Source organism: Micropterus salmoides, unplaced genomic scaffold (assembly GCF_014851395.1).
Source record: "Micropterus salmoides isolate LMB-PRFRI ecotype aquatic unplaced genomic scaffold, ASM1485139v1 Ms_hic_scaffold_21, whole genome shotgun sequence".
Taxonomy (NCBI): Eukaryota; Metazoa; Chordata; class Actinopteri; order Centrarchiformes; family Centrarchidae; genus Micropterus; species Micropterus salmoides.
In genome coordinates this window covers 25,788,390-25,815,803 of record NW_024041262.1, presented here as the reverse complement: position 1 = coordinate 25,815,803, position 27,414 = coordinate 25,788,390, and the positions used below count along the sequence as shown (strand labels likewise).

General features: G+C 42.0%; 1 protein-coding gene across 4 annotated transcripts in view; it reads right to left on the bottom strand.

The window, feature by feature from the left end:
• The window catches only part of LOC119915620 (glutamate receptor ionotropic, delta-1-like), a 580,442-nt gene that overhangs the window by 191,437 nt on the left and 361,591 nt on the right, over positions 1–27,414 (bottom strand). For all 4 annotated transcript variants that reach the window (XM_038735231.1, XM_038735232.1, XM_038735233.1 and 1 more), the window contains one exon: positions 15,264–15,469. In XM_038735231.1, the coding sequence (XP_038591159.1) occupies positions 15,264–15,469 (206 nt within the window). The remainder of the gene's footprint in view (positions 1–15,263; positions 15,470–27,414) is intronic.

Sequence of the window (27,414 nt, the reverse complement as noted above, 5' to 3'; positions counted from 1 at the left end):
GTAAAAAACAACAGTGCTGTACGTGTTTGTGCACTCTTCAGTAACAAGATAGATGGATTATGACACGGCGAGGAGAGTGTGGAGAGAAATGTGCGAGAGAGAGAGATGGAGTGGGCGAGCGAGCGAGAGAGAATAACAGTGGGAGCTACAGAGCGGGCGGGCGAGGCTAAAAACAGTGTGGTATGGGAAAGAGAGCGAGAGAGAGAGCAGATGAGGAGTGAGACAGAGATGGATGTCTGCAGCTCTCCGCCCAAAAAATATGAAGCAAAACAACAGAGAAGAAAACAATGAGAGAGAAAGTAAGAGATGGGAACATTTTTCCAGAGGGTCTTGTTATATAGAAACTCTGTGTGCATGTGTTTTTGCTGTGAACCGTGCAGTGTGCAGTCTATAACAATCTCGCTCTCACAGCAGGTTTCTGGCCAAATTCTAAGAGAAATCCAAAAATGTGAATCGCAGTGTGTTTCCATCGACTGGTGTTATGTGAATATCCTCTGAATGGAGTGCATAATTAAATAAAGACAACGCCACAGTAACTCCTCTGTAATTCTATTCAAACATACTATAAGCAGAGCTAATGTTATTATCATGATGGATTTTCCTCTGCTCATGGAGTCATTGAGTCTGAGCAGTCTCCTCCGGAAACTGCTTAAGGTAAGGAAAAGTCCTGACATGAACTTGACAAAACACCAACTTCATTTGTTCGAAGGTGTTTGAACAAATGACCACCGCTGTTGTTTTTATGTTGAAAACAGTGACACTACATCCTTTCGAACAGGATCAACATTACACGGGGGAAGTGGGGAACAAAATATTAACTGTGCTCCTCTGTAATGTCACTCATTGTTCTGGACGGCATTTAACCACTGAGAAACTAAGGGATGGTCTGTAACAGAACAAAAGCTGCCCAGCAGAGAGGTGGGAGACTCTTGACGATGTCTATTGCGAAAACATTTCCACAAACACGCTTTTGGTACCAAAAGCATTTTGAGCATTGAGGGCGGTCGCAGGACGCTGAGTCGCGATAGCCTTTCAGAGCATTGTGTGGCGAGGGCCAGGCAGAGAGGAGAAGTTAAACACCGCTGGCCAACGGAAAGATACTAAGCTGCGGGGAAAGCCGAGGACAGACAAATTAACAGCCGTAGTCGGTCTGGATTCTGCTCTGACAACTAGGCCGTCAGAGTAAACTGCTTTTATCAAATTAGCTTTTTACTTTAGTTTTTGGGATTACAACTTGGTTTCTCCTCACTGGAGCTTCTCGGCAGCTTCCGTGCACATCCGGTTCCACTGTTGTTGTTGGCATCTGTTGGCACCCAGAGCTCTGCTGGACTACTTCATATTTATATAAAAACCGGACAAAACTGGACATTAATTGGAGAAAAGAAAGTGAGGAGGCTGAACTGCCTGGTGCGTTCAGAAAATATGTCTCAGTTAGGCTACTTTATTCCAACTATCATTGTACTTTACTGTGAACAAGTTAGCATAGCCCTGACCGATCCGAACTACATAAAGAAAACAAACACTTTAGAAGTTATTGTCATGCGGTCCTGCTGACAGACCTGACAAAGCATGAATTCACATGTTTAATAAATCGTCATCATGTTACAGTCATTTAGGCATCAGTTTGATCCGTTTGTTGCAATTAAATCACAGCAAAATATTTATTTTGGGTTCATACAGCTGTAGTATTAACGGGTTGTGTTTATTCTCGTTTGGTCTGTATACAGTTTGAATTCATACAATAAAGTCACTTCAGATTAGCAAAAGCATTTTTGACAAGCACCATTTTCACACAAAAGAAAAATTTCACACTGATTAAAACACTGAAAAATAGATCAAGCTGCTGCTCCCACATAAAATACTCATCAGATCCATTTTAAATACAAGGACGTCACTCTGGATGTGACATAAATAACAGAAGGACCAGTGAGTAGAAAAAAAGGAGATAATTGCAACTGTTAATGTTTCTGCATGGGGGGGCTGAAAGATGACGTTGCTCCAGACGGGATTAAAATCATAGACCAGCAGGTTATGTCGAAATCTCCCCACGTCCCCAAGAGAAATAAACCCAGGTTGAATGTGGCTACTGACACATACATTGTGCGTCTGTGTGACTTATTACTGTGGCCTGATTGGACAAAGCAGCCTCCTACACTGTCACGTCACCCTGGCCCAGTTCCCACAGCCCCCCCGGCGTCCAGTCTTTCTGCTGGGTTTAAGACTCAGCCCTCGTCGCTGCACAGGTGCGCGTTTACAGTTCATGCACTGAGAGATGATTTGATATCTTTCCTGTACGTCACTCGTCCCGGGCGCCGCGTTGTTTCCTTTGCTCTCCCGGCCGATATCAGATTAGCCCCTTCAGACTGCTGCTGCTTTATCAGCCATTCTGTCCGCTGGCCAAACAAATGACAGCGGCCCTCCACACCCGCCGCCGCCTCTCGCTCTGTGACAAACGACACGTCAGCCCATCTCCTATCCATCTCTCATCCATCTCATATTGCTGCCAAGGGGTAGACTGTCCCACCAGTGCCCTTACAACGGCCCCTGGCCGTGAACATGGGACATCCAGGTGGTCGCCTCTGCAGTGCTCTGGCAGTGAGGCTGTTTTTTGTTTTCTTTTGAAAAAATAGTCGGGTGATAATTCTGGAGATTAAATGCTGATGTGTGCACAGAGATATCTTTTTATTACCATTTCATTTGAAATCCAAAACAAAAACATGTGCTTCTGTCCTAGATGGGTCTTTCTGATGACTATATAAGTACTTGTGAGCAAGGAAGGAATTTCACTGAGCCCATGATGGCCACTGTGTGACACTTTAGCAGCCCGAGTAAGAGCAAGAGAGATGTGTTATTGGCCCTCTTTGATGGATAACAGTTCGACTGTTAGTCCCGGATCTGCAGCTCGGATCGTGAGACAGAAGAAAACGAGGAAAAAGCAAAGCAAGGTTTGGGTTTGTTGAGCTGGCTGTTTCGCTATATCGAAACAGTTTTAACTTTTCATGAATTCGATCCGTGCGCCAGTGACTGACTTCCAGCCTCCCTGATGAAGGGTTATGATTATTGACAAGCATTAACAAGTTTGAAAAGATGGAATCAAAATAAAATCATCCTTAATCCTTCTGATAAATTCATCATTTCCGTGGTTTTATTTGATGGCCTTGCTGCTCTGACATTCGGCACTTCAAAAATTGCCCTTGCCCCTAAAATTAAATAATCCCAGGCCTGCTTTTGAGCATCGGCCGTTTACTCCATGCACGTCCTTCTGTAGATCACCTTTCTGGTTTCCTGAGTGAAAACGTTTTAAAATAAAAACCCTCATTAACGTGTCAAATTACACGCTAAGTTTGTCTTGTCAGGCTGCGGTCAAATTCTGTTCTCTAATAGGAGTATTTAAATAGGCAGTGGGCCGACCAACCAAAGGCAACGTCTCCGATGCTGATCTCCAATCAGCGCTAATGCTTGTCAAGTATTCTCCACCTACGCCCACTTCCAGACAATTAGATAGCGGCCAGAGCATTTACACTAAGTGCTCCAATTATAGCAGAGAGGTGATGTGGGTGAGATCAATTATGATCCCGCATGGAGGATGACAACTCGCTTTTCTTTTGCAACATTTCACTCTCTGCCCTCTCGTTCTGTTTTCTCCTCCCTTACGATGAAACTTTACTCACGCCTTCAGGCAAATTGGTTCGTTGACAGCAGAGAGAGTGAAGATATGGGAAAGGAAACAGGAACACAACAATAGAGTAGAATATAAATTACCACGGGGTCAAAAAAAGCTATTTCTGCTGTCAAGTGAAGACCTCCAGACTCCAATCTGGGTGATTTTAATATTTATACTCTGGCTGAAGAATCACACAGTGCTTCCAACTTTCTGCGCACATCAGGCCTGTACAGACGCTGGACCATATTACAGTCTGTCTTATCCATTAATTATATAATATGAAGCTGTCAACTGCATGCTGCTCTACAAACTATTTGTTTTGAATAATTTCCTGGTTTCAAAATTGTAGAAATGATTGCTTTTCTAATGTTTGTCTCCAAAGATTAGTTTCTTGATGGCCACATAAACCAGAGAACATGCTTGATTGTATCAACTTCAGATTAATATGAGAAGTGTCGACACTAGAAGCGGGAATATGTTGTGTTGCGTTGATTCACACCCGCTGCTTGTAATCTCCTTGCGCCTATACTTAAGCTGTTTTACACCTAACGTACAGCGTGGAGGCCTTTCTTCTACAGACATTCACTGATTATTAGATCAGTTATTTAAATTGACATTCATAAATCTGCTTCCAGACCAACAAAAGAAAAATCAGAAGGATTTAGTGACCGTTTGTGAACAATGGTATAAATGTATGCTGCATCATCAGCTCTAAAACAGCTACTGCAACACACAGTAAGCTTTTTAACCTGCAAAAAGCAGAGTAATACATTGAGAAAAAGACTAGGAGCATAGGTATGACAAAGTTATAGCAGAGGCCATGACCTTGACATCCAACAATGCTCACTGCCATGACCACAAGACACTGACTCGGTCTCTTATTACTGTGAGAAAGTCACTGAGCAGTGATGGAGGCCTGTGTATTTTCTTAATAGTATTTTCTGGAGCTACATTACCGTAAAACTTTGATTAATAGCCCGGGCTTATTTTTGCTAAAATCACTGAATTGACCCAAATGGGGACCGACATTGCTCTCGCACAAATCAGAAATAGGCTACTATTAACAGTTTTTTTTATTTCAAACAGAATATTACTTGTATAAAAAGGATCAAATAATATGAAACACACGTCATTCATTTGATCTAGCTTGACAGACGGCTTATGCGCTTTTATTTTGAAGGCAGCAACGTAAGGAAAACAATAACACGGTGCATGATGAGAAGTTAGCAGACAGAAAGCGATGGACTTCACGTGACAGGATTCACAACTTGGATTCATTTTTAGTAAAATTTGTTTGGATTCTTTTGATCGGTGGACCCTTCCAGACTAAAGGAAGATAAATAATCGGGAAAGGACACATTTGGACTTAACAAGCGCTTCAAAGGTAACAGGGGTCGGCACTTTTTTTCCTTTTCATGTCTTGGACCATGTAGGTTACACCGAATTAGACTTTGGGGCTCGTTATTTTCGTTAAATGAAATGAACGACTGAATTGTGGAGAATCTAACCAATCTAAGGATGTGCAGCATGTCCATACTGACATATTGATCATATCTTTAAACATTAATATTTGTATTAACGATCTAAGCAGCTTAGAAGCAGCTAAAGCGGCGACCCCGCGGGGTTTAAGAGGTTTTATACAGTGGATAGAAAAAGTCTACACACACCTGTTAAAATGCCAGGTTCTTATGATGTAAAATAATGAGACAAAGATAAATCATGTCAGAACTTTTTCCACCTTTAATGTGAACAATTCAATTGAAAAACTAATTGAAATCTTCAAGGGGGAAAAATGAAAAATAAAACCCCTCAAATAAGCTTGGCTGCATAAGTGTGCACACCCTTAGACTAATACTTTGTTGAAGCACCCTTTGATTTTATTACAGCAGTCAGTCTTTTTGGGTAGGAGTCTATTAGCATGGCACGTCTTGACGTGGCAATATTTGCCCACTCTTCTTTGCAAAAGCGCTCCAAATCTGTCAGATTGCGAGGATATGACCTGTGCACAGGCCTCTTCAGATCACCCCACAGATGTTCAGTTGGATTCAGGTCTGGGCTCTGGGCGGGCCGTTCCAAAACATTAATCTTTATCTGGTGAAGCCATGCTTTTGTGGATTTGGATGTGTGCTTTGGGTCGTTGTCGTGCTGAAAGGTGAACTTCCTCTTCGTCTTCAGCTTTCTAACAGACGCCTGAAGGTTTTGTGCCAAAACTGCCTGGTATTTGGAACTGTTCATAATTCCCTCCACCCTGACTAAGGCCAGCTGAATAAAAACAGCCCCAAAGCATGAAGCTGCCACCACCATGCTTCACTGTGGGTCTGCTGTTCCTCGGGTGATGTGCAGTGTTGTTTTTGTACCAAACATACCTTTTGGAATTATGGCCAAAAAGTTCTACCTTGGTTTCATCAGACCACAACACATTTTCCGACATGCTTTATGGGGGACTTGATGTTTGTTTTTGCAAACTTCAGCCGTGCTTGGATGCTTTTTTTTGTAAGAAAAGGCTTCCATCTTGCCACCCTACCCCATAGCCCATTCATATGAAGGACACGGGAGATAGTTGTCTCATGTATCACACAGCCAGTACTTGCCAGAAATTCCTGCAGTTCCTTTAATGTTGCTGTAGGCCTCTTGGAAGCCTCCCTGACCACTTTTCTTTTTGTCTTTTCATCAGTTTTGGAGGGACGTCCAGTTCTTAGTAAAGTCACAGTTGTGCAATATTTTCTCCACTTGATGATGACTGTCTTCACTGTGTTCCATGGTATATCTAATGCTTTGGAAACTCTTTTGTACCCGTCTCCTGACTTATGTCTTTCAACAATGAGATCTCCCTGATGCTTTGAAAGCTCTCTGCGGACCGTGGCTTTTGCTCGGAGATGCAACTAATATCAGGAAAATCCTCCTAGAACAGCTGAACTTTATTTGTGATTAATCAGAGTCGCTTTAAATGATGGCAGGTGTGTAATGACTTCTAGTTAACCTGAGTTTGAATGCGATTGGTTTATTCTGAACACAGCCACATCCCCAGTTATAAGAAGGTGTGCACACTTATGCAGCCCGGTTATTGTAAGGTTTTTATTGTTCTATTGTTATTTTTGTTTGTTTTTCTATTGAATTGTTCACATTATAGGTCACATTAAAGGTGGAAAAAGTTCTGACATGATTTATCTTTGTCTCATTATTTTACATCATAAGAACCTGGTATTTTAACAGGGGTGTGTAGACTTTTTCTATCCACTGTACATCCAAAGAACTTCTATAAAAACCAGACCAGGCGTTTAATGGAGACCTGTGTTTATTTGTCAAAATGTGTTCCCACAGCAGGCCAGGAAACGGGGTAGGCCGTAAGTTTTACGGTATCTTATATTACTTATCTGTGTTACATAAGTGACATGTTTGGTAAAACACCCTGAGGATTAAATGATCCCGTAGGTTTTAGCGATGACTGTGTGAGTGTGAAGTATTGGTTTCATGAATTTCCTCATGGCTGTTAGAAACAGATCATTCTAGCCTCTTTATATATAAAATACCTGTAAATCTCCTTCAACATTAGTATTCTTCTGTTTCCTGTCTGTGTTTTAAAAATTCTCTTTTTCCTCCTCCTTGTCGAGGTTCAGATCAAACTCTTCTTTCTTGTCTTGTTTAGCTCTCTTCTCGCTCTGTTCAAGTGGAATGCACAATTTTCACGTTTTTAATTTTGTTCCTTTTTTTCCCTTTGATGTTTCAGAAGGCGGAGGTGATCTTTTTCCTTTTTAATTCTTTTGTTTCCACTCTTTTGTGTCCTCTCTTTTCGTCCTCCCTCTCCCTCGCTTCATTAGCGATGCCGTCCTTCTCGCGGCCCACAAGGACTAAGTTGATGGGAGACAAATCCGAGTGATTAACAATGATTAAGAAACACGGTGGAAAAGTATGATGAAGCCACGTGGGACTTGCAACCTTGTCTTTAACGGCTCTCTAATCCAAAGAATTTACAAGTCCAACAGATGGGTCGCCATTTACATCCGAGTCACGTTTGGGACGGAGTTTTCTCTCTGTGTTTCACCGAAACATACCGAACTGTGCAGACTCTCCTCAAACACTCTCAACTTACCATCTCTTTGTAACTGTAAAGGTCAAACTAATGCTGGAAGCGGCCCATGGACTGAGAACAGGTTTATTTCTTTCACCTTTGTTTAACCTTTGTTGAAAAGATAAAAGCACATGCTTATGAAAATTACTATTTTCATTTGGACATGAAAGACCTCGAGATCTGTCAGTACGCTGCTTTGTTTCCTGGTGCATTCATTCAGACAGCTATGCATTCAATACCAGTAACACGCAGTTGTAGCTGTATTCATTATGTGCTATTATGAGTCTGTAGGTGGTAATTTAAGGAAGGAGGTACAAAAATATGGACAGCTCTCTCCTCCACACAGACATAAACATCACTCTTTCCTGTACTTGTAGTAGATGACGGTCTGGCAAACAGCTACTGAATCAGCCTCATTTAGATATATTTTTTTCCCCCAACACCGATCTGAGAGCAACAAGCATTTACAATCAGTCCTGAAATACGACGACACGGGAAGCATAGAAGAACCAGTTAGACAAATAAAAAGTCAGACAACCAGCAAACAACAAAAGTAAAAACAATTACAAGAGTCATTAAAACATTTGAGCCTGTTCTCCTTCCCAGAGCGTCAGACAGCTACGCTTCGTCACGTCCTTCGGCGTCTGGTACCAAAGCACATTGCAACCTTTACCGCCATTGTTTAATGCTAAAAGTGCTACTATAAATAACAGAAAGGTGCGAGTAAGGAGCTGGTTGGGGTGGAGGGGTGGGACAAATACTGGACTTTCACCGAGGAGACAGGTGTTGGTTTATTTTTTATTGATGTTACTTAACTTGTGTCATTTAAGTCACATAAGTAACAGTTGTTTTAACCCAAAGCATCATCTTGTCCGGAACCTAACTAAACAGCGACCGCTTTACAACACGCGTTAAATGTCATGTGATGCAGGTCTTGTGATTTACTTAACGTAGTCAACACTCGTTGTTTTAAGTCGGAGGACTTTTTGCAGTTGCATTGTGGGTAATCTAGCACCAGGTTTTGACAAGAAAGAAGAATGTGTGAAAAATTCTGATGTAGTTCTGCTGCATTCATTTAATGTCTTTTTTTTTCTTGACCAAAGAGCCCTAAGCGTACAAAAACAACGCTAACCATACCAATGGCGTTAAAAAGCAACGCCAAGGGGCCTTGACCAAATATCCTTATGTGACACCCGGGGATTTGAAACATCTGAAACATCTGTTATTAAAGCTGTAAAATCTCTGAGGATGAACATTCGTATTAAGCGTTTCACTTTATCCGTATGACATCAGATGGTGACTCACGTTTCATAAAACAGCTATGAACTCAATATGTTGACATATCTTCCTGCCCTGCAGCCCAAACAACACGTGCCGCGTCAACAAGACTCAGCAGGTCGTAACTGGGCAAGAATGGATGTCGCTGTCTTCTGTGTGTGAGAGATGGGAGAAGAATATGGCTGTTTGTGTTTATTGAGGTCATTTTCAATTTGCTGTTGGAGGGTTTTTGCCCCGGCGACATGTAAAACACACAGAGAGAGAGGGAGAAGTGGAGAAGGGTCTGATTGGATCCTGTCTGTCAATGCGTCTCCCCCCCATCCATCCCGCCTCCCAGTCTAAACGCCAGCCATTTATACTCTGTCTTCATCTCTGTGACTCTCTGACTTAAGAAAAAATAAAAGTCAGAAAAGTGGAAGGAAGGAAGGAAAGAAAGGATTGGAGAGCGGCTGAAGTCAGCGACTGATGCGACTGTGATGAAGAAACCTGACACTGTGTGTGTGTGTGTGTGTGTGTGTGGCTGGTGTTAATTTCCCTGCTTGGATTCACACACACTCGATAATGATTCACAGAGTCCGCTGACAGCTGACTGTGATTCATGCAGAGGCACTAACAGAGGCGGAAACAGGAATACGAGTCCCCTGAAAGGCTGTAACGATCATTACAAGCACAAGTTTAATAAAAACACTTTTCTCTACCGGTGGGAAAAAAAAAAGGAAGGTTCGTCCTCCGGGTGGCACCAGAGGAAAGGTCATGTTATGTCCTAAATCAAAACTCTGCACACTGGCATTTTTTAGGCTCAGCTCCACATTGTCGGTCCTTACGCTGGCCCCACACTAGAGGACCATTGGGCAGGTTCTGGGTCTGATTGGCTCTCCCAACAATCGTGTGTTTAATTGTGTTCCCTCCAAGTTTGATGTCTGCAATGACAGTAACGTTAAGTTGACGTGCAGCTGCAGAGCATCTCTAGTCTGTCTTGCTAATGTTAGCAGCACTTCTCTTGGTCTGTCGTATCTTCCAGCGCTGTGTTCTGTGACTTTGTGCCTGATGAAAGTCAGAGTGAAATACAACTATTTAATAAGTTTGCCAACGGGAAACAGTGTCAAACAGTAAACCGCAGCTCGGAAAAGATAACCACGTCGCCCATGAACACGTGTTCATGGGCACAAAATGAAATTCATGCAGTCCAGCAGTGACCTCTGTGCGGACCAGTCCAGACAATACGTGTGTGTAATACGTATGTGACTCCTCACGTGACACATCATTTTAAAACAAGACAGTGATTATTTAGTCTCTCAGTCAAAGTTTAGTTACAACTCTGCAAGATGGAAAGCAATGGACTGGAACTGACTACTGATTAAATACTGAATATTAAATGTTGGTTAGTTGGGCACACTGGGCAATATGCATGACCATCTCTCAGTAAATAATAACCACCAAATATTTAGCTGAGCCATAGAAAAAATAGTGTTTTATGTTTGAAAATGTACAAGCCTGATGCAGCGGATTAAACAGTATTGTTTGTAATTTACAGCTTAAGTTTGTCAGAGGAGATGCTGGACCGTCAGCCACTACAAACACAGACTGAGTTGAGTTATTAATCACTTATCCTAATCAATATATTTTGTTTGTTTATACCTCATTCTGTTCTGTAGAGGTTACTTACTAAACTGTTCTAAAGGAGGGGGGGGATTGTAGTGGGAGCAGTGTGTGGAGTAAGTCTAAGTAACGTTACATTAACCTTACCTTCCTATAATAATTGAAATGGTTGCTCCCCTGGTTACATAAATTTTGTATAGTTTAGTAAACGCCAAGTGTGTGAATCGTCTGGTAAGTGCATTCTTACAATTGAATCTAAAATAATATATACAGTCCTTATGTTTGTGGTATCCCACATTTTTTTAAATCAGTAAGGAGATATTGGATCTTAATGTTGATGTTTAGCATGTTGCACTTAAAGTGGGATTTATAGTGAAAAACGTTAAAACAAGTCAGACCTACAGTGGCTACATGGAGAACTGTGATTGGTCAGTTTTGGCTGCTGTTGTTCTCTTCAACAGGTCGCTGATGCCGGTGGAAACTGCTGAGCGTGAAGACAACGTGAAGCACGTAATAGATAGCTTGTGTGTATTGTTTTCATGTGTGTGTGTGTGTGTGTAGAAACTTGGAAAAGCTTTTACCACGTTTCCATGACATTATTGAAGAGTGCAATTTTCATTCAGCTCAGTCTCACCCTCCTACGCGTCACGTCCTGGTGCTAATGAATGTCTCAGCGTCAAGACACACACACACACACACACACACACGAGCAGAAAGCCATTTGTTTCTGTGCCAAAGCTTCCCACTCTTTTCTACACACTGACACTTGCAGTCAAACACGGACATTAACACTATTAGACCAGCGTACCTGAGAAAAGCACACACACACACACACTAAAAACTACAAACCACACAATAATATTTCACAGGCAGTCACCATCTTAAGAGAAAACACCCTTCACTGTCTGTCTTCTTGCTGCTGATTAAGCTCGAGAGCAGAGAAATCATGGCCTGATGAGCTCCACGCAGATTCAGAGCCAACAGTCTCACATACTTATGACCTCTGTTCAGACAACAGTGGAATGGACTCAATATGCGCAACTGACTGACTAACAGCCAGCATACATTTTACCACACAGACATGAAAAGAAAAGAGCTAGGGAGGGAGAGGGAACATGGGGCGAGGTGAGCAGGGACTGGAGGAGAGGACCAAGGACATGTTGGAGTGACTCCACACTCTCCACTATAAAACACAGAATGAGGGATTTATAGATACGCCTGCTGGCTCTAATTACAGTTAGGATATGTTGTAACTCACCTACGCTCTCTTCTAAAGTCATTTTCTAGATGTAATCTCTGCAGTCTTACACACCCATCCTGCTGTTATTACAGACATGTCTGAACTAACCACAGACACTCAACCCGCTGGTGGACTCACCTCTTCTGTGTCGAGCCACGACGGGTTTGCCGTGCCTGTAGAGTCTCGCTTATTTTTAAAAGGAGCCATGTTGTACTTTTTTACTTTTTACTTTTCAGATTGCAAACACTCCCTTCCCAAGCCTGTGCTCGAACTAATGATGGAGCAAAAACAGAGACTGGCGCACCGGAGACAGCTTCACACAACATGCTGGAAACTCAGGTAAACTCCCACTGCAACTTTACAGTGATATTTTTAATCAGCTTGAAGTTGAACTAATCCATGCTCGTTACATGGTGACTGCATTTACTGTATTTTTCACCAGAGAGGCTCATCAATGTGAGCACAGCTAAATGTATAGGGTGACAACTAGACTGAATACTATAAATGAGATTGTTGCCACACCGTAATGCAATTAACGCTGCGTTACTTGTTACTGAACGTGGAAGCGCGACTGTGCAGCAGGTCAGCGGCACCGGACTTTGTTGTCCATCTCCGCTGATAGCCAAAAACTATAGAATAGAGAAAAAGACTGGAGAACGAGGGAGAGAGGCGTTCTTTCCACAGCTGTAAGTAGCTGCTGCCATTATTGTGTCACAGTCTAAGATGCAAAGAACATAGTCATCTAGGCTAAACTCTTTTCTACAACCACGGCGGCTGCTGTCACTGATGCTGGACTCGTCGGGAGGGAGTGGTGTTAACGTAATGTTTTGTGACATAAATAAACAGGCTACATGTGCAGAAAAACAGCTGTTCAAAAGTTGGCATTTACTCACTTTATTCTTTCTTACTTCATTACAGTTTACCATTGTTTGTTTCAGCGTAGTTAAAATCACTTCTTGCAGGCTAGAATCAATACTGACAAAATACACAGGATAGTGATATGGATTGCGTTAGCTGGTGAAGTAATGTGGCAGGCTATATGTGTGTGTGAGAACAAATAAGCAGTGTGGCAATAACATACCAATTTATGAATATATAATTGAAGAAAATGTATATATGTAGAATTGTGTAATTAACAAAACAACAGTGACTCCACACACAAGGTAAAAAGTAACCATCTATCAGACCATCCGTGCTGCAAGTGCACCATCTGTCTTTACTGCTGATTTAATAAATGTTAATACATTCTGAAGCATATGGGAGATTCGTGTAAAGACTAAAATGTGCTAATTAAATGTATGTATGTGTACATGTAGATTGTAGCTGTAGGCAGAAGTGTGATATTTAATATATATATATAAGAGCTGAGTGGCAGCAGATTCTTTCATTGGAAAACTACCTGTTTTAAGAAATTAAACTGATTTGTGTTTGTTTGAACTGAGTTTTCTCTACTTTATTTTCCTCTTTCTTACTTCCTAATAATCGTTGGCTGACAGTTCTCATTTAAGTAGTGTGTATATATATATATCATGAACATGTGTTTCCGTGTGCACGCGTGTGACAGTAATATGTAAACATCTGTGTGTGCAGTCGGGTTAATTAAGATTTAAAAAAACTGTTCTTGGAAGTGAGATGAATAGAGAGCAAGAGAGAGAGAGAGAGAGAGAGAGAGAGCGCCACATTAATACTTACCACCGCTGCTGCCATGGCAATGCAGCTTGACTGGCAGTCTGAACAGAAATGAGAAGCCCGCTAGACAAACACACACACACACACACACACACACACACACACTGCTGGCAGGTAGAGATTTGTAATAAGGGAGCCCAGGACCTCAATATGGATGAGGCGAGCGGTGTGTGCTTGTTTGTGAGTGTGTCTGAGAGGTCAGAGGTCACCGAGCACTGCAGAAGCTGAGTCACACACACACACACAGTAACGACAGTCACAGTCCATGCATACATAAGAAATGTATAACTACAATAATCTGACTATCTACATTACAATTAATTGACTATTTTTGTAAAATCTGACGGCCAGTAAATATCTGCAGCTGTCAACATGTTTGTCTCAGTCACACACACAGAGCTGTAAATAATTAAAAGTCACACACACACACGTGCACATATCAGTGTGACATGGACAGGAGTCACGGTGAAAAATGAAACAGGTAATAAATATTGAGTAAAACTCATCCTCCCCTTGGATAAGCTTGTGTGTGTGGACCAACCAGCTCCATCTGTCACTCCAGGTGGGCACTCACACCTGCCACACACACACACACACACACACACACACACCACAGGCTTACAAATGATCACTGGTAACAGTTGGTATTGAGCAGAGAGAGGAGGATGGACAGAAAGCCTGGACAAACTCACTTGATCTCTTTACACACACGCGTTTCTTTCATACAGTACTTTTGTTTTACATGCTGTCCGTTTCCCTTTGCACACAATATATTTTACAACCTTTCTATGTTTACTCACTGGTTCCCTTAGCACATTCCCTTGTTTCCTTCACACACACTGATTCCGTCAGTGCACTGACTAATATCCTTTACCCACAGACTCTCTCGTTCCCTATGAACCAACTCAATTGTTGCCTTACGTACAAAAACACACAATCAATCAGATTTCCTCTGCACACACTCACTTATTTCATACACTGAATTCTTTATACATCCCTCGCCTTTTAACACAACCTTGTTCACTATGAACAGTAACTTTTACCTACCGCTTGGTGAAAAGAAATACACACATTGTAACAGAATCTTGGGAGAATGGCTGCAAATGCACCACCGCTGGCAGGAATATCTTCAACCGATTCAGCTACTTTTATAGGAGCTATCCACTGTTTGTATCTGGTTTCACTTGGAAATGAACTGCTACAAATACGTAAAACAACAAAAGTGGCTAACATAGTGTGTTTATCTGGTGTGAATACAAAGCTAGCACTAGGGCTAACGACCTTGAAGTAACACTTAATATGTTTTCCTGGTCTTCCCATTCTGTCGACATTATGTGAATGCAGCATATGTATAATTACTTGTACTCTATCATAAACATGCAGGGATCCCCAGGCTATAATTACTCACTCCCTTCAAACACTACACGATTTCCCCCCTAAATGCGTGTAGTGTAACGACATGACATATGCACGCTTATCAGTTCCTTATATACAGTATGTGGGGAACCATTTCTCCCCTGTGAATGTATTCACACTTATAGGCATCACTCATTTATTCCCATACAAACACATTTGTTTTCCACATACAGTTCCTCACACGTTTTACATCCATTTGCTCCATAAAAACACTTAAACAATCATTTAGCTGTCTCTGTGTAGAAGCACACTCCCATGCAAACACACATTCACATTTAAAAACGTGCTCGAACTGAATGTGGACCGACCTGCTGGATGAACGTGTGCGCTCCGTGGGGGCTGAGTAGCAGGATGGCTCTGCGTAGTGTGTCTCTGTACCGATTGAGCTCCTCCGTCCTCATGGTGGTGAAGAGGTTGGTGAAGACTTTACTGATGTTCCTGTCCACTCTCTGCAAAGCCACGTCTACGCCCTGACGGGACGTCTGGTCCAGAAAACCCTGCAGGCCACGGATATCTGGAGGAATGGGAAGAAGAAAAGAGAGCAAAGGGTCAAATATACATCGTTACAAGATACAAGTGCAAGGTACAAGCGTGTCTGTGAAGGTTCTCAGTCATCTAGGTCATTGTTATCCAACGAAGGTTAAAGTCAAGGGCAACTGGACTTGGTTGAAGATACTAGAAGACGTTTCGTCCCTCATCCAAGAGACTTCTTCAGTTCTGACTGACAGCTATTTAACCTCTGTGGGGTTGTTAGCTAGGATCGTTGATACGGCTAGTTCGTTGCTGTTGTAATGGCGGGCGTTATAGCCGTTATAGCCAAGCAAGACTGAACGACCATCGTTGGCATCTTCACCTGAGGCCAAGAGGTCACGCTTGTGAAGTTTCCTGGGAAGCGATGAAAGACGAAAGCGACGAAACAGAGTTTGTATTTCCCTCACGCCACACACACAGAACTTAACATATAATTAGGTATAATACACTGCTCAAAAAAATAAAGGGAACACTAAAAATGTGCTCAATTGGATTCAGGTCTGGGGAACGGGCGAGCCGGTCCATAGCATCAATGCTCTTGCAGGAACTGCAGACACACTCCAGCCACATGAGGTCTAGCATTGTCTTGCATTAGGAGGAACCCAGGGCCAACCGCACCAGCATATGGTCTCACAAGGGGTCTGAGGATCTCCTCTCGGTACCTAATGGCAGTCAGGCTACCTCTGGCGAGCACATGGAGGGCTGTGCAGCCCTCCAAAGAAATGCCACCCCACACCATTACTGACCCACTGCCAAACCAATCATGCTGGAGGATGTTGCAGGCAGTAGAACGTTCTCCACGGCGTCTCCAGACTCTGTCACGTCTGTCACATGTGCTCAGTGTGAACCTGCTTTCATCTGTGAAGAGCACAGGGCGCCAGTGGCGAATTTGCCAATCTTGGTGTTCTCTGGCAAATGCCAAACGTCCTGCACGGTGTTGGGCTGTAAGCACAACCCCCACCTGTGGACGTCGGGCCCTCGTACCACCCTCATGGAGTCTGTTTCTGACCGTTTCAGCAGACACATGCTGCTGGAGGTCATTTTGCAGGGCTCTGGCAGTGCTCCTCCTGCTCCTCCTTGCACAAAGGCGGAGGTAGCGGTCCTGCTGCTGGGTTGTTGCCCTCCTACGGCCTCCTCCACGTCTCCTGATGTACTGGCCTGTCTCCTGGTAGCGCCTCCGTGCTCTGGACACTACGCTGACAGACACAGCAAACCTTCTTGCCACAGCTCGCATTGATGTGCCATCCTGGATGAGCTGCACTACCTGAGCCACTTGTGCGGGTTGTAGACTCCGTCTCATGCTACCACTAGAGTGAAAGCACCGCCAAAACATCAGCCAGGAAGCATAGGAACTGAGAAGTGGTCTGTGGTCACCACCTGCAGAACCACTCCTTTATTGGGGGTGTCTTGCTAATTGCCTATAATTTCCACCTGTTGTCTTTTCCATTTGCACAACAGCATGTGACATTGATTGTCAATCAGTGTTGCTTCCTAAGTGGACAGTTTGATTTCACAGGAGTGTGACTGACTTGGAGTTACACTGTGTTGTTTAAGTGTTCCCTTTATTTTTTTGAGCAGTGTATATACGGTAACATAAAAAACAATATATACAGTTATTTATGTACATATATACATAAATGTATACACCCAGAACATTCTGCAGTGCATTTTCTAAATTTGCGACTGGTGTGAATGTAAACAGCAGCAACAAGATCATTGTATGGTCCATTTTGACTGTGTTTGAGTACCAAGCATTAAACACATGTGTTATTCATCTGTACACAGAGACATGTCCACAATGTGAGACCAGTCTGGTTTAGAAAACCAAATATCAGTAAACATATGACAGATAATACAGTACAACTGCACTGAGAAATCCTCACTGGTTACTAACAACATTTTGACCCCAGGAAGGAAATGGGTTTAGTACAGATAAAGTAATAGCTGGACATATTTCTCAAAAGACCACGGCTAGATCTTTTAATATTAAAGGGATGAAGGTTCCCCCAGTTAATTTGGTGCTCCTGGAGCAGGTAGGAGTCAATTTTATTGCTCAAGGACACTTTGGCCTCCAGTCAAGGCTAAATCTTACTACCCACTGCCAGTGAACAGGAAACCTTCAGCATGCTAAGATCCACAGCCAGATCTGTAAAATTAAATCACAGCTTCCGGACTGAGACACGGTGTTGAGTTATATTCCATTATGGGAATTGGTGTATGGCGGTCCAGAAAGGCTGATTCACCATCACCAGTTATTAACACTCCAACAACAACTTTCCATTTAGCTGAAAGAGAAACTGTGGCTTACTTGGGTTTTACTTTTGTAGCTCAGGTTACATAAGTGTCATTTACACTGGGGACGTTGGGGCCATTTCCACACCACTTTTGTGAAATGTCTGATTTTGTCCCCATCACTTTTAGAAAGCATAATTTGTTAAAAATGTTCTGAAAATAGCTTGTACCAAGAAGTTTTAACTATCAAATGAAAATGTTTTGAAAAAGGGGCATTAGCTCAATAAGAAAACGTGCAATGCGGTTTAAATATAAAACAACAAATGTGCATTGTTCAAAAAAAGTAACTTAAATTAAAAAAATATATATTCTAACATCACCCAAAAACGTGCATGCGCCTATCAGTAATATCAACAAATTCTCTTCAGTTTTTTCTTGTCTGAATTTTCAGTTCTCTCTCTGTGAACATGGCAAACGAACTGAGCTGGGTTTGTGACATCTTGTTTTTCTAATGTTAAAAAAGTATGCCACTTCGAAACCAGGAAGTTTTAGTATCTTACAATGTGCCGTTTTAATTTGCAATCACGCAATACTTTTCCTGACCTGCTGTAATGTGTAAATATCTTCTCCGACCTCATATTTATCCCCAGTTATATTTCCTAAAATTGCTGAAAACCATTTAAAAGGTTTTTATCGTCTGAGCCCTTATGTCCCCACCACTTTTCAACACAAAGTGACGCCCTTGTCTGCTCATCACTTTTATTGGTTATGATAGTATAATAACAACCGAAATAATTGCTGAGACCTCGGATAGATTGTCTGAGTGCCTGCGGTTCTTTCCCTATTGGACTTACTCCAGGCGATGTCGTCGTGTTTGGAGATCTCTGCTTTACTTAAACAATGTTGAATACCACTGTTGCAAAGATCAAAAGTTTCCTGGGACACATTTTCAGAAGTTTTCAAAAAAGGATACCTGAGAGCATTAAATATCACTTAAAACAAGTTTTAAGTCACTGAGAACCTGACTTGATTACTTGGAGTGAGCTGATGCACGCCTTCACTTTTGTCAATTACTGTTCAAAGCTGAGATGATTCAAAAGTCTTTGTAGGAGCTGCTTTCATCTTCGCTGATGTTTGGCATCCTGTGGGCATATATTCGTGACCCATGAAAGCAACCAGACAGCGGGGGGGGGGGGGGGGGGAACAGAACTTCACACACAAGAAAATAAGAGCTGCGTTTTCGCAAAGGCTGCTACCCGAGCTGAATTGTCCTCAGCAGAGCTGACTGAGACCATCATCTCTACTCCTGCACTGTCTTTGGCTGTGCCACTTAACCAGACAGCATCTATCCATTTGAGAGTATCATTTAGATTGCTCACAGACTCTTATCCAAACTGCCAGAGAAGTTTCTTTTCCTGACATTCAGACAAGGCAGCTGTGTTGCGTTATGCTCCGTTATAGCTGGTGACAGGTTGTTTGGCCTTAACATCTCTTCCTTTTTTTCCTCCTCTCCTATCCCCTCCCTCCATCCTTCTCTGTCTATTAGCACTGACAGCTGGCTTGTACCGAGTCCTGACTGCCACTCTCTACTCCTACACTCCCTTTTCACTCCAGCTGTTTCATCTCATCATCCCTATATCTTTCAGGGTTTTTTTCACATTCAGCCCCCCACCCCGTCGTTGTTTCTGTTCCCCATTACATTTTCTGTCTATCCATCCATCCATCTGTCAGTCAGCCTTCCCCTCCTCTTCCTCGCCAGTCAATTTGAGGGTAAAGCACAGTCAGTCACTCCAGCAGAACAATGGAGTAACTATCTCATGAAATATGAAATTCAGAGCTCTGTGATTCAGTTTCCTACTGATTTCAAAGGCACCCCTTGAGGCTAAGCTCTGTCGGAGGCAATGCTTTTTCCATCTATCTATGCATAGATAATCAAATCAAATAGCTGTCCACACATCATTAGATAACCTCTCACACTTTCTATTTTTCTCCTGGAACATTTCCAGCAAATCCTCATCAGAAAAAACGTTTATATCGGTTGATTGTGCTGCAGCTTATCACGACCCATTTACATTTATTCACTCATTATTCAAAGCGGCTTACAATTGCTGTACATGTCAGAGGTCGCACGCCTCTGGAGCGACTAGGGGTTAAGTGTCTTGCTCAGGGACACACTGGGGGATTGAACCCAGGTGTCTCACCAAGTGTCTTATCCATCGTGCAATATTTACGATTGTTTCTAGGCCAAAGGAAGCCCGATGATCTGCGCCCATATTTATCAAGCTTCTCAGAATTACTCGTAAGAACAATGCATAGAATTGACTTAAGAGTAAAACAATTCTTGGCTCAAAGCTGCACTTAAAAGTTAGTTGCCAAGCATCTCAGTCCTAATTTAAGTGAAGTGTAGGACGACCAATTGTACCTACTACTCCTAGGAAACCGGCTATTTTCAAGAACTGTGTTTGCTGCTGTTGGGTTACGAGGGGTCTTGGTGGGAAGCTGATGGAACGCGTGACAGTGTGTGGAGCTGTAAGTGCCATAACTGTTTCTGTGACAATCCGGCTTATTGAAGGTTGCGATGTCTGCAAATCATCAGCATTGCATTGTTATATTTGTCCTGTGGCAAAGAAACAAAGTTTCATCATCACCTTCAGTTCACTTTGAAAACGCATTGCTGCGGAAAGTCCGTGCTGAGATGACGTCCCTCACCAACTCTCTGACAAAGATGATGCCTGCTCTGTCCAAACTATAATGTATAATTAAGTGCACGTCGTCAAATAATTCAAAAATAATATTCCTCTCCTGAAACATCTGCGCATGTCTCCACATCACAAGCATCACTGGCAACTCCCACTAGCCACTTGAGAGACCTCTCGAGCCGTCTTAAATAAGTGGGAGAGTAAGAGTGATTCTTAGCTTTAAGTAATTTGATAACTTGCTTTCCCACTTAAGTTTGAAAGCAGGAGTGAATGTCATGAATTCTTCAAAAAGCAAGAGAGTCTGCTTAAGGAGGTGCTGGAGGATGAATGGTTCACACATAAAGAGGACTTTTACCCAGGAGACTGACATTTTTTGATTAAAAACAGTCAATCTTAGCAGTGACTAGTAGGTATGGACATAAAATCTAACAAATAAAGCCATCTAAAATGTTATGACAGATATGACTCGGTTCAAATACTTATGAATGATATCTCTGTGTATAACGTCCCACCCTGAACGTCCCGTTTCATGTTCAGAAGGTAAAAAAGGGCATTATTGTTGCACTTGTGAACTCATTTAAATATTTTATTGGTATGCAGTATAAAGATGTCACAGGCCCACCAGGTAATGTGATAGCTAGTAAAATATTTACTGAAGTTACATGGCATTGACATTGTAAACCAGGACAAGTTCAACAGTGTGGAGAGCATCTCCAGCCTTCGGCCAATGTGCTGGACTGTCTGCTGAACCAGCTGAGGATCAACATGTAGGAGCCTTCTAAATATGGTTAAATGAAAAAAACTGTTTCTTTGCATGTGGAATCTTAATGGGAAAAACTACACCTTCCATGATGCTTCGCTCTTTGTGAATTCCGGTGTCATGAAAACTTAGCCAATGTGATTTTAGTTTGTTTTGACTGATGTAAGCTGAGCCAATTAGAGATCAGTTGAAGGGGAGGGGAAGGGAAGGTAGAGGAAGAGAAGTGTATCGATGTGTGGTAAAACTTTCAGTTGAACTCGGAGAGAGAATTAATATTTGTAGACTTAAGTGCGCATGTATGGGCACACATATTACCTTGCAGTGAATTAACGTGTCGTCGTGAGCTCAGTCGTTTGTTTTTTTTCAGTGAAAGTGATCAGTGTAGCTCGGTCAGTCCCCCGCTCGTGTTTGCAATAACAGAGAAAAGTGTAAAAGTGCAAACTGTTGAACTTTTTAACTAGTGGGACATTGGCTCGAACTGTCGCGAGAGACAGCCACCTTAGACAACGAGCACAGTTTCTTTTACCAGAGAACTAGAAAGAAAGCGGAGCCGTGGGAGCAGTATGTGCACCACCGTATGGGCCCCAACGTTTACAAATCCAAGCGCTTGGTAATAATTTGAACATTTCTTCAAGTTTGGATAGTACAGATTTCTGTATTTGGGACTTTATTATACTGAGGGAGTACCTTTTAGTATTGATACCTGTACACGTTACATTTAATTCAGTTCACACACATTCAAAGAGAAACAAAACAGGGAAGTGTTATTTTGAAGAGTGGTTTGATGAAGCATCTTGTGGCTATTTGTCAATTTATTGTAAGTTCATAATCATTGTAAGATTTAAACTTTGAACTTGAAACAAGGAGTACCAGGGGAGTACAAATAAATGTTTTTCCTTTTTTCATAATATATATTGTTGTTGTTCATATTTGACTTAATTATACTTACCATTATTCTGGGGAACTTAAGTACAGTTCTTAAGGTGAGCTTAGTAGTACCAAAGTGGAGGCACCGCGCTACTATTGTTCTTACGCACATTGTTTATTTGTCGTCTATACTTCCTTATCCTGCCCAAAGTCACTGTAACAAATATTAGTAAATAGGGAATATTTAGCCAGCTCGCCATCAACAGCTAAAAACCCAGGATCCTGTTTAACACACTTTTAATATTGTAGCCCGGTGTGATAGTAAGGACCACCTTAGGTCTTGGTTGATCAGCTCTACTGGTGTCAACAAGGGGTTAAAAACAACATCTCTACAGCTTTATAAAGAGTTTTAGCTTCTTTAAGATAATTTTTTTGTTTGCATATACTGTACATCAGAGTCTCTCAACAACCTTCCCATTTTCAAAGCTCAGATAGGCAGAGAGTGGGCTATTTATCAAAACAGCTGACAGACAAAGTTAGAGAGTAGCCAACATGTTCTTGTCCCAGGGTCTCACATATGGACGCTTTATCGCTTTTTAACGCCCTGTGTACCCATTAGTGTCACATTTGTACGTGTAGGGCTCTGTGGTTAGTTAGAAAGAATACCTATGCAATGTCTGGTTAGACTTTCAAAATAAAACTAGTGGTTTTACATTTATTCACTTAGCTGACACTTTTATCCAAAGCGACTTACAACAGTCAGAGGTCGCACGCCTCTGGAGCAACTAAGGATTAAGTGTCTTGCTCAGGGACAAAATGGAAGAAGTGTCTCAGCGAGGAATTGAACCCGGGTCTCTCACACCAAAGGCAGGCGTCCTATCCAGTGCTCCATCACCACCTCATATCAATGTTGTAAAATGTTGCAGTTTGGTTAGGTTTAGGCACCTAAACTACTCGGTCAGGTTTAGGAAAAGGTCATAGTTTAGGTTAAAATAAATATGTTACTTACATGACTTAAATTATACGTAAGTTTAGTAATGCTACCTACATAAGTTATGACAACGACTGCTTGCTTGCATGTTCGTCACGTCATCTTAATAGGGGATAATATGTCAATGTTGGGGTTTCAGCTTATTCCACTGCCACCAGCCTGTACTACGAATCAAATTCAACGTACCCTGGATATATTTTATTACACGGCCTCCCTAACCCTAACTACCGTGATCACGTGACGTTATCAACTTGGTAAGTAGTTAGAATATATCATCATTATGGGCAGCATTAGTGTCAGATAATCCATTTCTGCACTACTGTTTTCAATCGCGCCCAAAATGTGCATCCATTTACAATCTACCACTATCAACTGCTGTCATTGTGTTCCCATCCATCTCGCTCTCAGTGTGTCTGTCATCTCTCCTCTCAAGAAGTCGGCTGGGAAAAAAAAAAAAATCCCTCCTTTTCTTGAGCTCAAGCTCTGGAACAACACAAGTAGAAGGACTTGAAAGCAATTTGCCGAGCTCCTCGCCAGCCACAGTTTGTCATCAATTTCTCCAGAGCCACTTTGAGCAAGGCACTGTGGGGGACATACTCCTCTCTCAGCAGAGAAGCCAGCACTTAGCTCTATCCATCAGTCACACCAATCTCTCCTCTGCAGTCAGCCCAAATTGGCAGGTAGACCTCTGGCCACAGAAAATATCTCAGATCACATTCGCGAGATATGGAAATATGTGTGGCGTTTCTCAGGCAGACTGCAAATATTCATAGGTCAGATTGCTTGTGATTCTTAACATCTGCACTGTGCAGCTCTGCAGCAAACATGTCTGATATTTGCTACTATTGCAAAACGGAAATTCCAATGCAAATTATATGATTCTCTGTACATTTTATTAGTTAACGTCAGTATTTTTCCAACTGAATCTGTCAACCTTGTATGAACACTACTTATACTTTGGACCATACCAGTGTTTCAGCGTGTTTTACAACATGTATACATTACACAGGTGCACGACATTTTCCAAAGCATACCTACCTTCTAAGATTAAACCAGTTTTCCCGAACCTCTAGGCAGCCACTGGTTTCAATTTCTTGCAGTACGCTGTAAAACTCTGCAGACAGTTGGAAATCCATCACACTTAACAATATCCTTTTATTGTTGTCAAACTTACAGTATTTTGTGTGTTGAAGTAGTTGTAAATACAAGGTATTTTGAAAATTATCCACTGTATCACTACATTACAAGCAAAAATAACAACAGAAATAATGTTCATTGTGATGGATTATCTATCTGCAGCAGATTCTTAGTAAGGTTATTTTCCAAAGATAATATCTGAAACTGATGGCTCCTATGAAGGTATGAAAGAAAAAGGCATTAAACACTTATAGATATGAAAAATTAATCAAAACAAACAGACCCTACATTATGCATTGGAAATCAGCCAGTCCTGATATAAATCATCTAGGATTTGGATGTAAAAGCATGTTAGGATCTGCTTACATTTTTCATCTAAATGCAAAAACTCTTTCAACAGCTCTGTACAGCAGTCAGTTTCCATGCATGCGTATTATATGATCTTGGTGCAAAATTCTGACTAATTAGCGTAGCTGTTATGTGGCTGAAAATCATAACTAGATCAGACCCAAAATCAGACACCCAAAACAAAAATGAGTGCTGGGGAATGGCAGTTGCTTATTTTATCCCATCTAGTGTGTCACAGACGACTGAAGCGTCATCTGGGATGCCTCACGACATCCCGACATAAAGACTAGTGATGGAGACTTTTGTTGCCTTCCCTCACCGAGTTTGAGAACTTCTATGTGTCGGGTGACGATCACCAATGACCAAAAGCATATGCATGCCCTCTTTCTACCGACTGAAGAGAGGCCGCCGTCACCATCCTGCCATGACTGGTTCTCTCTTTCGTTGAGAAAGCCCTGTTAACATACAGTAGGTGGAACAGTGAATTTGGTCACTGGCACCGTCATCATCTCTGCATGTCTGTGAAGTTTCTCAGGCATCTAGCTCATATTTATCCATCCATAGTTAAACTAGGGGAACTGGACTGGTTTAGGTTACTTCTTCAGTTCTGACTAAATGGTAGGAAACCCAGCTATGTAACCTCGATTGGGAAAACAGATCCATTGATACATCGACTCTTTATCAAACTTCATAGTTCGAAGGTCAACAGACACCGTGACCTGCACACAGAACAAAGTGTGGATGAACACATGGTCACTAGAAACAACTCAGCTTTCAACCAAACGATTCATCACCTTTAACTGATCATTTCCAGGAACAGCAACACTGTGTATGTAAACATTCTCACTCATTCAGTTTCAGTCCCAGTAAGACCTTTATTTATCCCAGCATGCATTGGGCAGAAGTCAGGATATCACTCAGGCGTAATACACTGGAAGTGTTATTAAATGAATATAGACAATTTATAGAGGCCAAACATTTGCGTGTGGGAGGAAAAGCAGATGTCTCCAGGCCATATTTGCCAGTCCTCCAGATTTTCACACATTTTTGTTATGTAAATGTAAATGCTCTGTTTTTGTATAGCGCCTTTCTAGTCTTTGCAACAACTCAAAGCGCTTTTGACTCTACATCGCATTTACCCATTCACACCAAGGACACTTCGACATGCCGCCCGGAGGAGGCGGGGATTGCACCGCCGATCTTCTGATTAGTAGGCAACCCGCTCTATCTCCTGAGCCACAGCCGTCCCACAACCTGCTGAGTTTGTTATCACAACCTTTTTCTTCCCCACGAGTCAAAGTCTACTGTTCTACCACCCGGACGACAATACAGCTGCACCAAATGTTGTTTCCTGCCATGCACGTGACACGGAGAAGAAATTAATGAATGAAAACTGATATTAATGACGAATATTAGTTTATATCAGAGAGTCACAAAGTTCATGTCTGAGGAGTGAATTGTTGAGGGTTCCTTCCTAAGAATTAAAAGTAAAATTTTACTAAAAGTGGACTTATTATTTAGTTATTTATTTAAATGTTACCAGAATTCAGAAAACATCCAGGCCTTCATATCCTCCCGGTTTGTGAGGTCTCAAGGTTGGTAATCATGCTCCAGACAGAGTTCTGCACACCTGACCTGCCGTCGGGCGAAGTTATCGTTGAAACTGGGAGATGAATTTCTTTCATATAACTTGGCCTTTTAACATGCACATGTTTTTACTTATATTGTGAGTATATATTTACTTGTGTACCAAGTTGTTCCTGACAGATTCATTAGTTAAATGACCCAACTTCAACTTAATGTTTTAGTCACTTTTGTTCTGATTTCACAAAACACCCACATATACAAAGATCCTGGTAGATCAAACTCAGGGAAGTCTCCAAGTCAGGGTTTCCATATTTGGGGCACTCTGGAAAAGAGGAGGCTTTTTACATTTAGCGGACGCTTTTTATCCAAAGCGACTTACAACTGCTATACATGTCAGAGGTCGCACGCCTCTGGAGCAACAAGGGTTAAGTGTCTTGCTCAGGGACACAATGGTGGATGCGTCACAGTGGGGGATTGAACCCGGGTCTCTCACACCAAAGGAGGAGGTTTTGGTTCGGGCTGCTGTGAACGTTTGCTGGTGAAATGGAAACCATAGGCGTGGCCTTTGACCGTCAAACAAAAAATTAGCAAAGTAGTTTGCCAGACTGTTCTTGTGCCTTCATGTTTCTGAAGACGTTGCTTGCAAGTATGTGTTGAACCTACTCTCAACTTGCCTTGCTCATGAGCACATAAACACCTGTTATTGTTTAAAGCCTGATGGTTTTACGACTGTGTTTAATTTTTCTGCGCTTGTGAAGCACACTGTAACATGGATTTTAAGTGCTCTATAAATAAAGATGATTATTATATCTATTATTCTATCAGAAGAGAGCGCCCATATGCAGTCAGGTCACTGTCCAACCATAGCTCTGTGCTTCTTTTAAACTCCGGCTGCTTGTGATCATAAGGTTCATAGAAAGTGACATTTTTCATCTGTTGCACCTACCTTCAGTCACTCTGAATAAAGCTCTCTGTTAAATGTTAAAACTCTGACTCAGAGTGGAAGCCAGGTTGCATCCTGGATCTTTTCTTGCTCCGGGCGACTGATCTTTTCTGATCTTCATCATCACTTTGATTCAAAACCTCCCAAAAGAACTAAACCTCAGAGCGTAATAATTCAGGGGGAAATGTAGCCCTAACGTCTCGAAGCAGTCTGCATTTCATCCCTGTTGTGTTTTATTTTCTGGCTTGCAGGGAAAAACAAAGTTAAAGCAGTTTTGGGGATGGAAATTAGAGGACAGCTGTTAAAAGTGAACTTGGTGGCACCGATTGACTGTGTTTAGTTTTTTGGAGTTTGACGTGTTCAA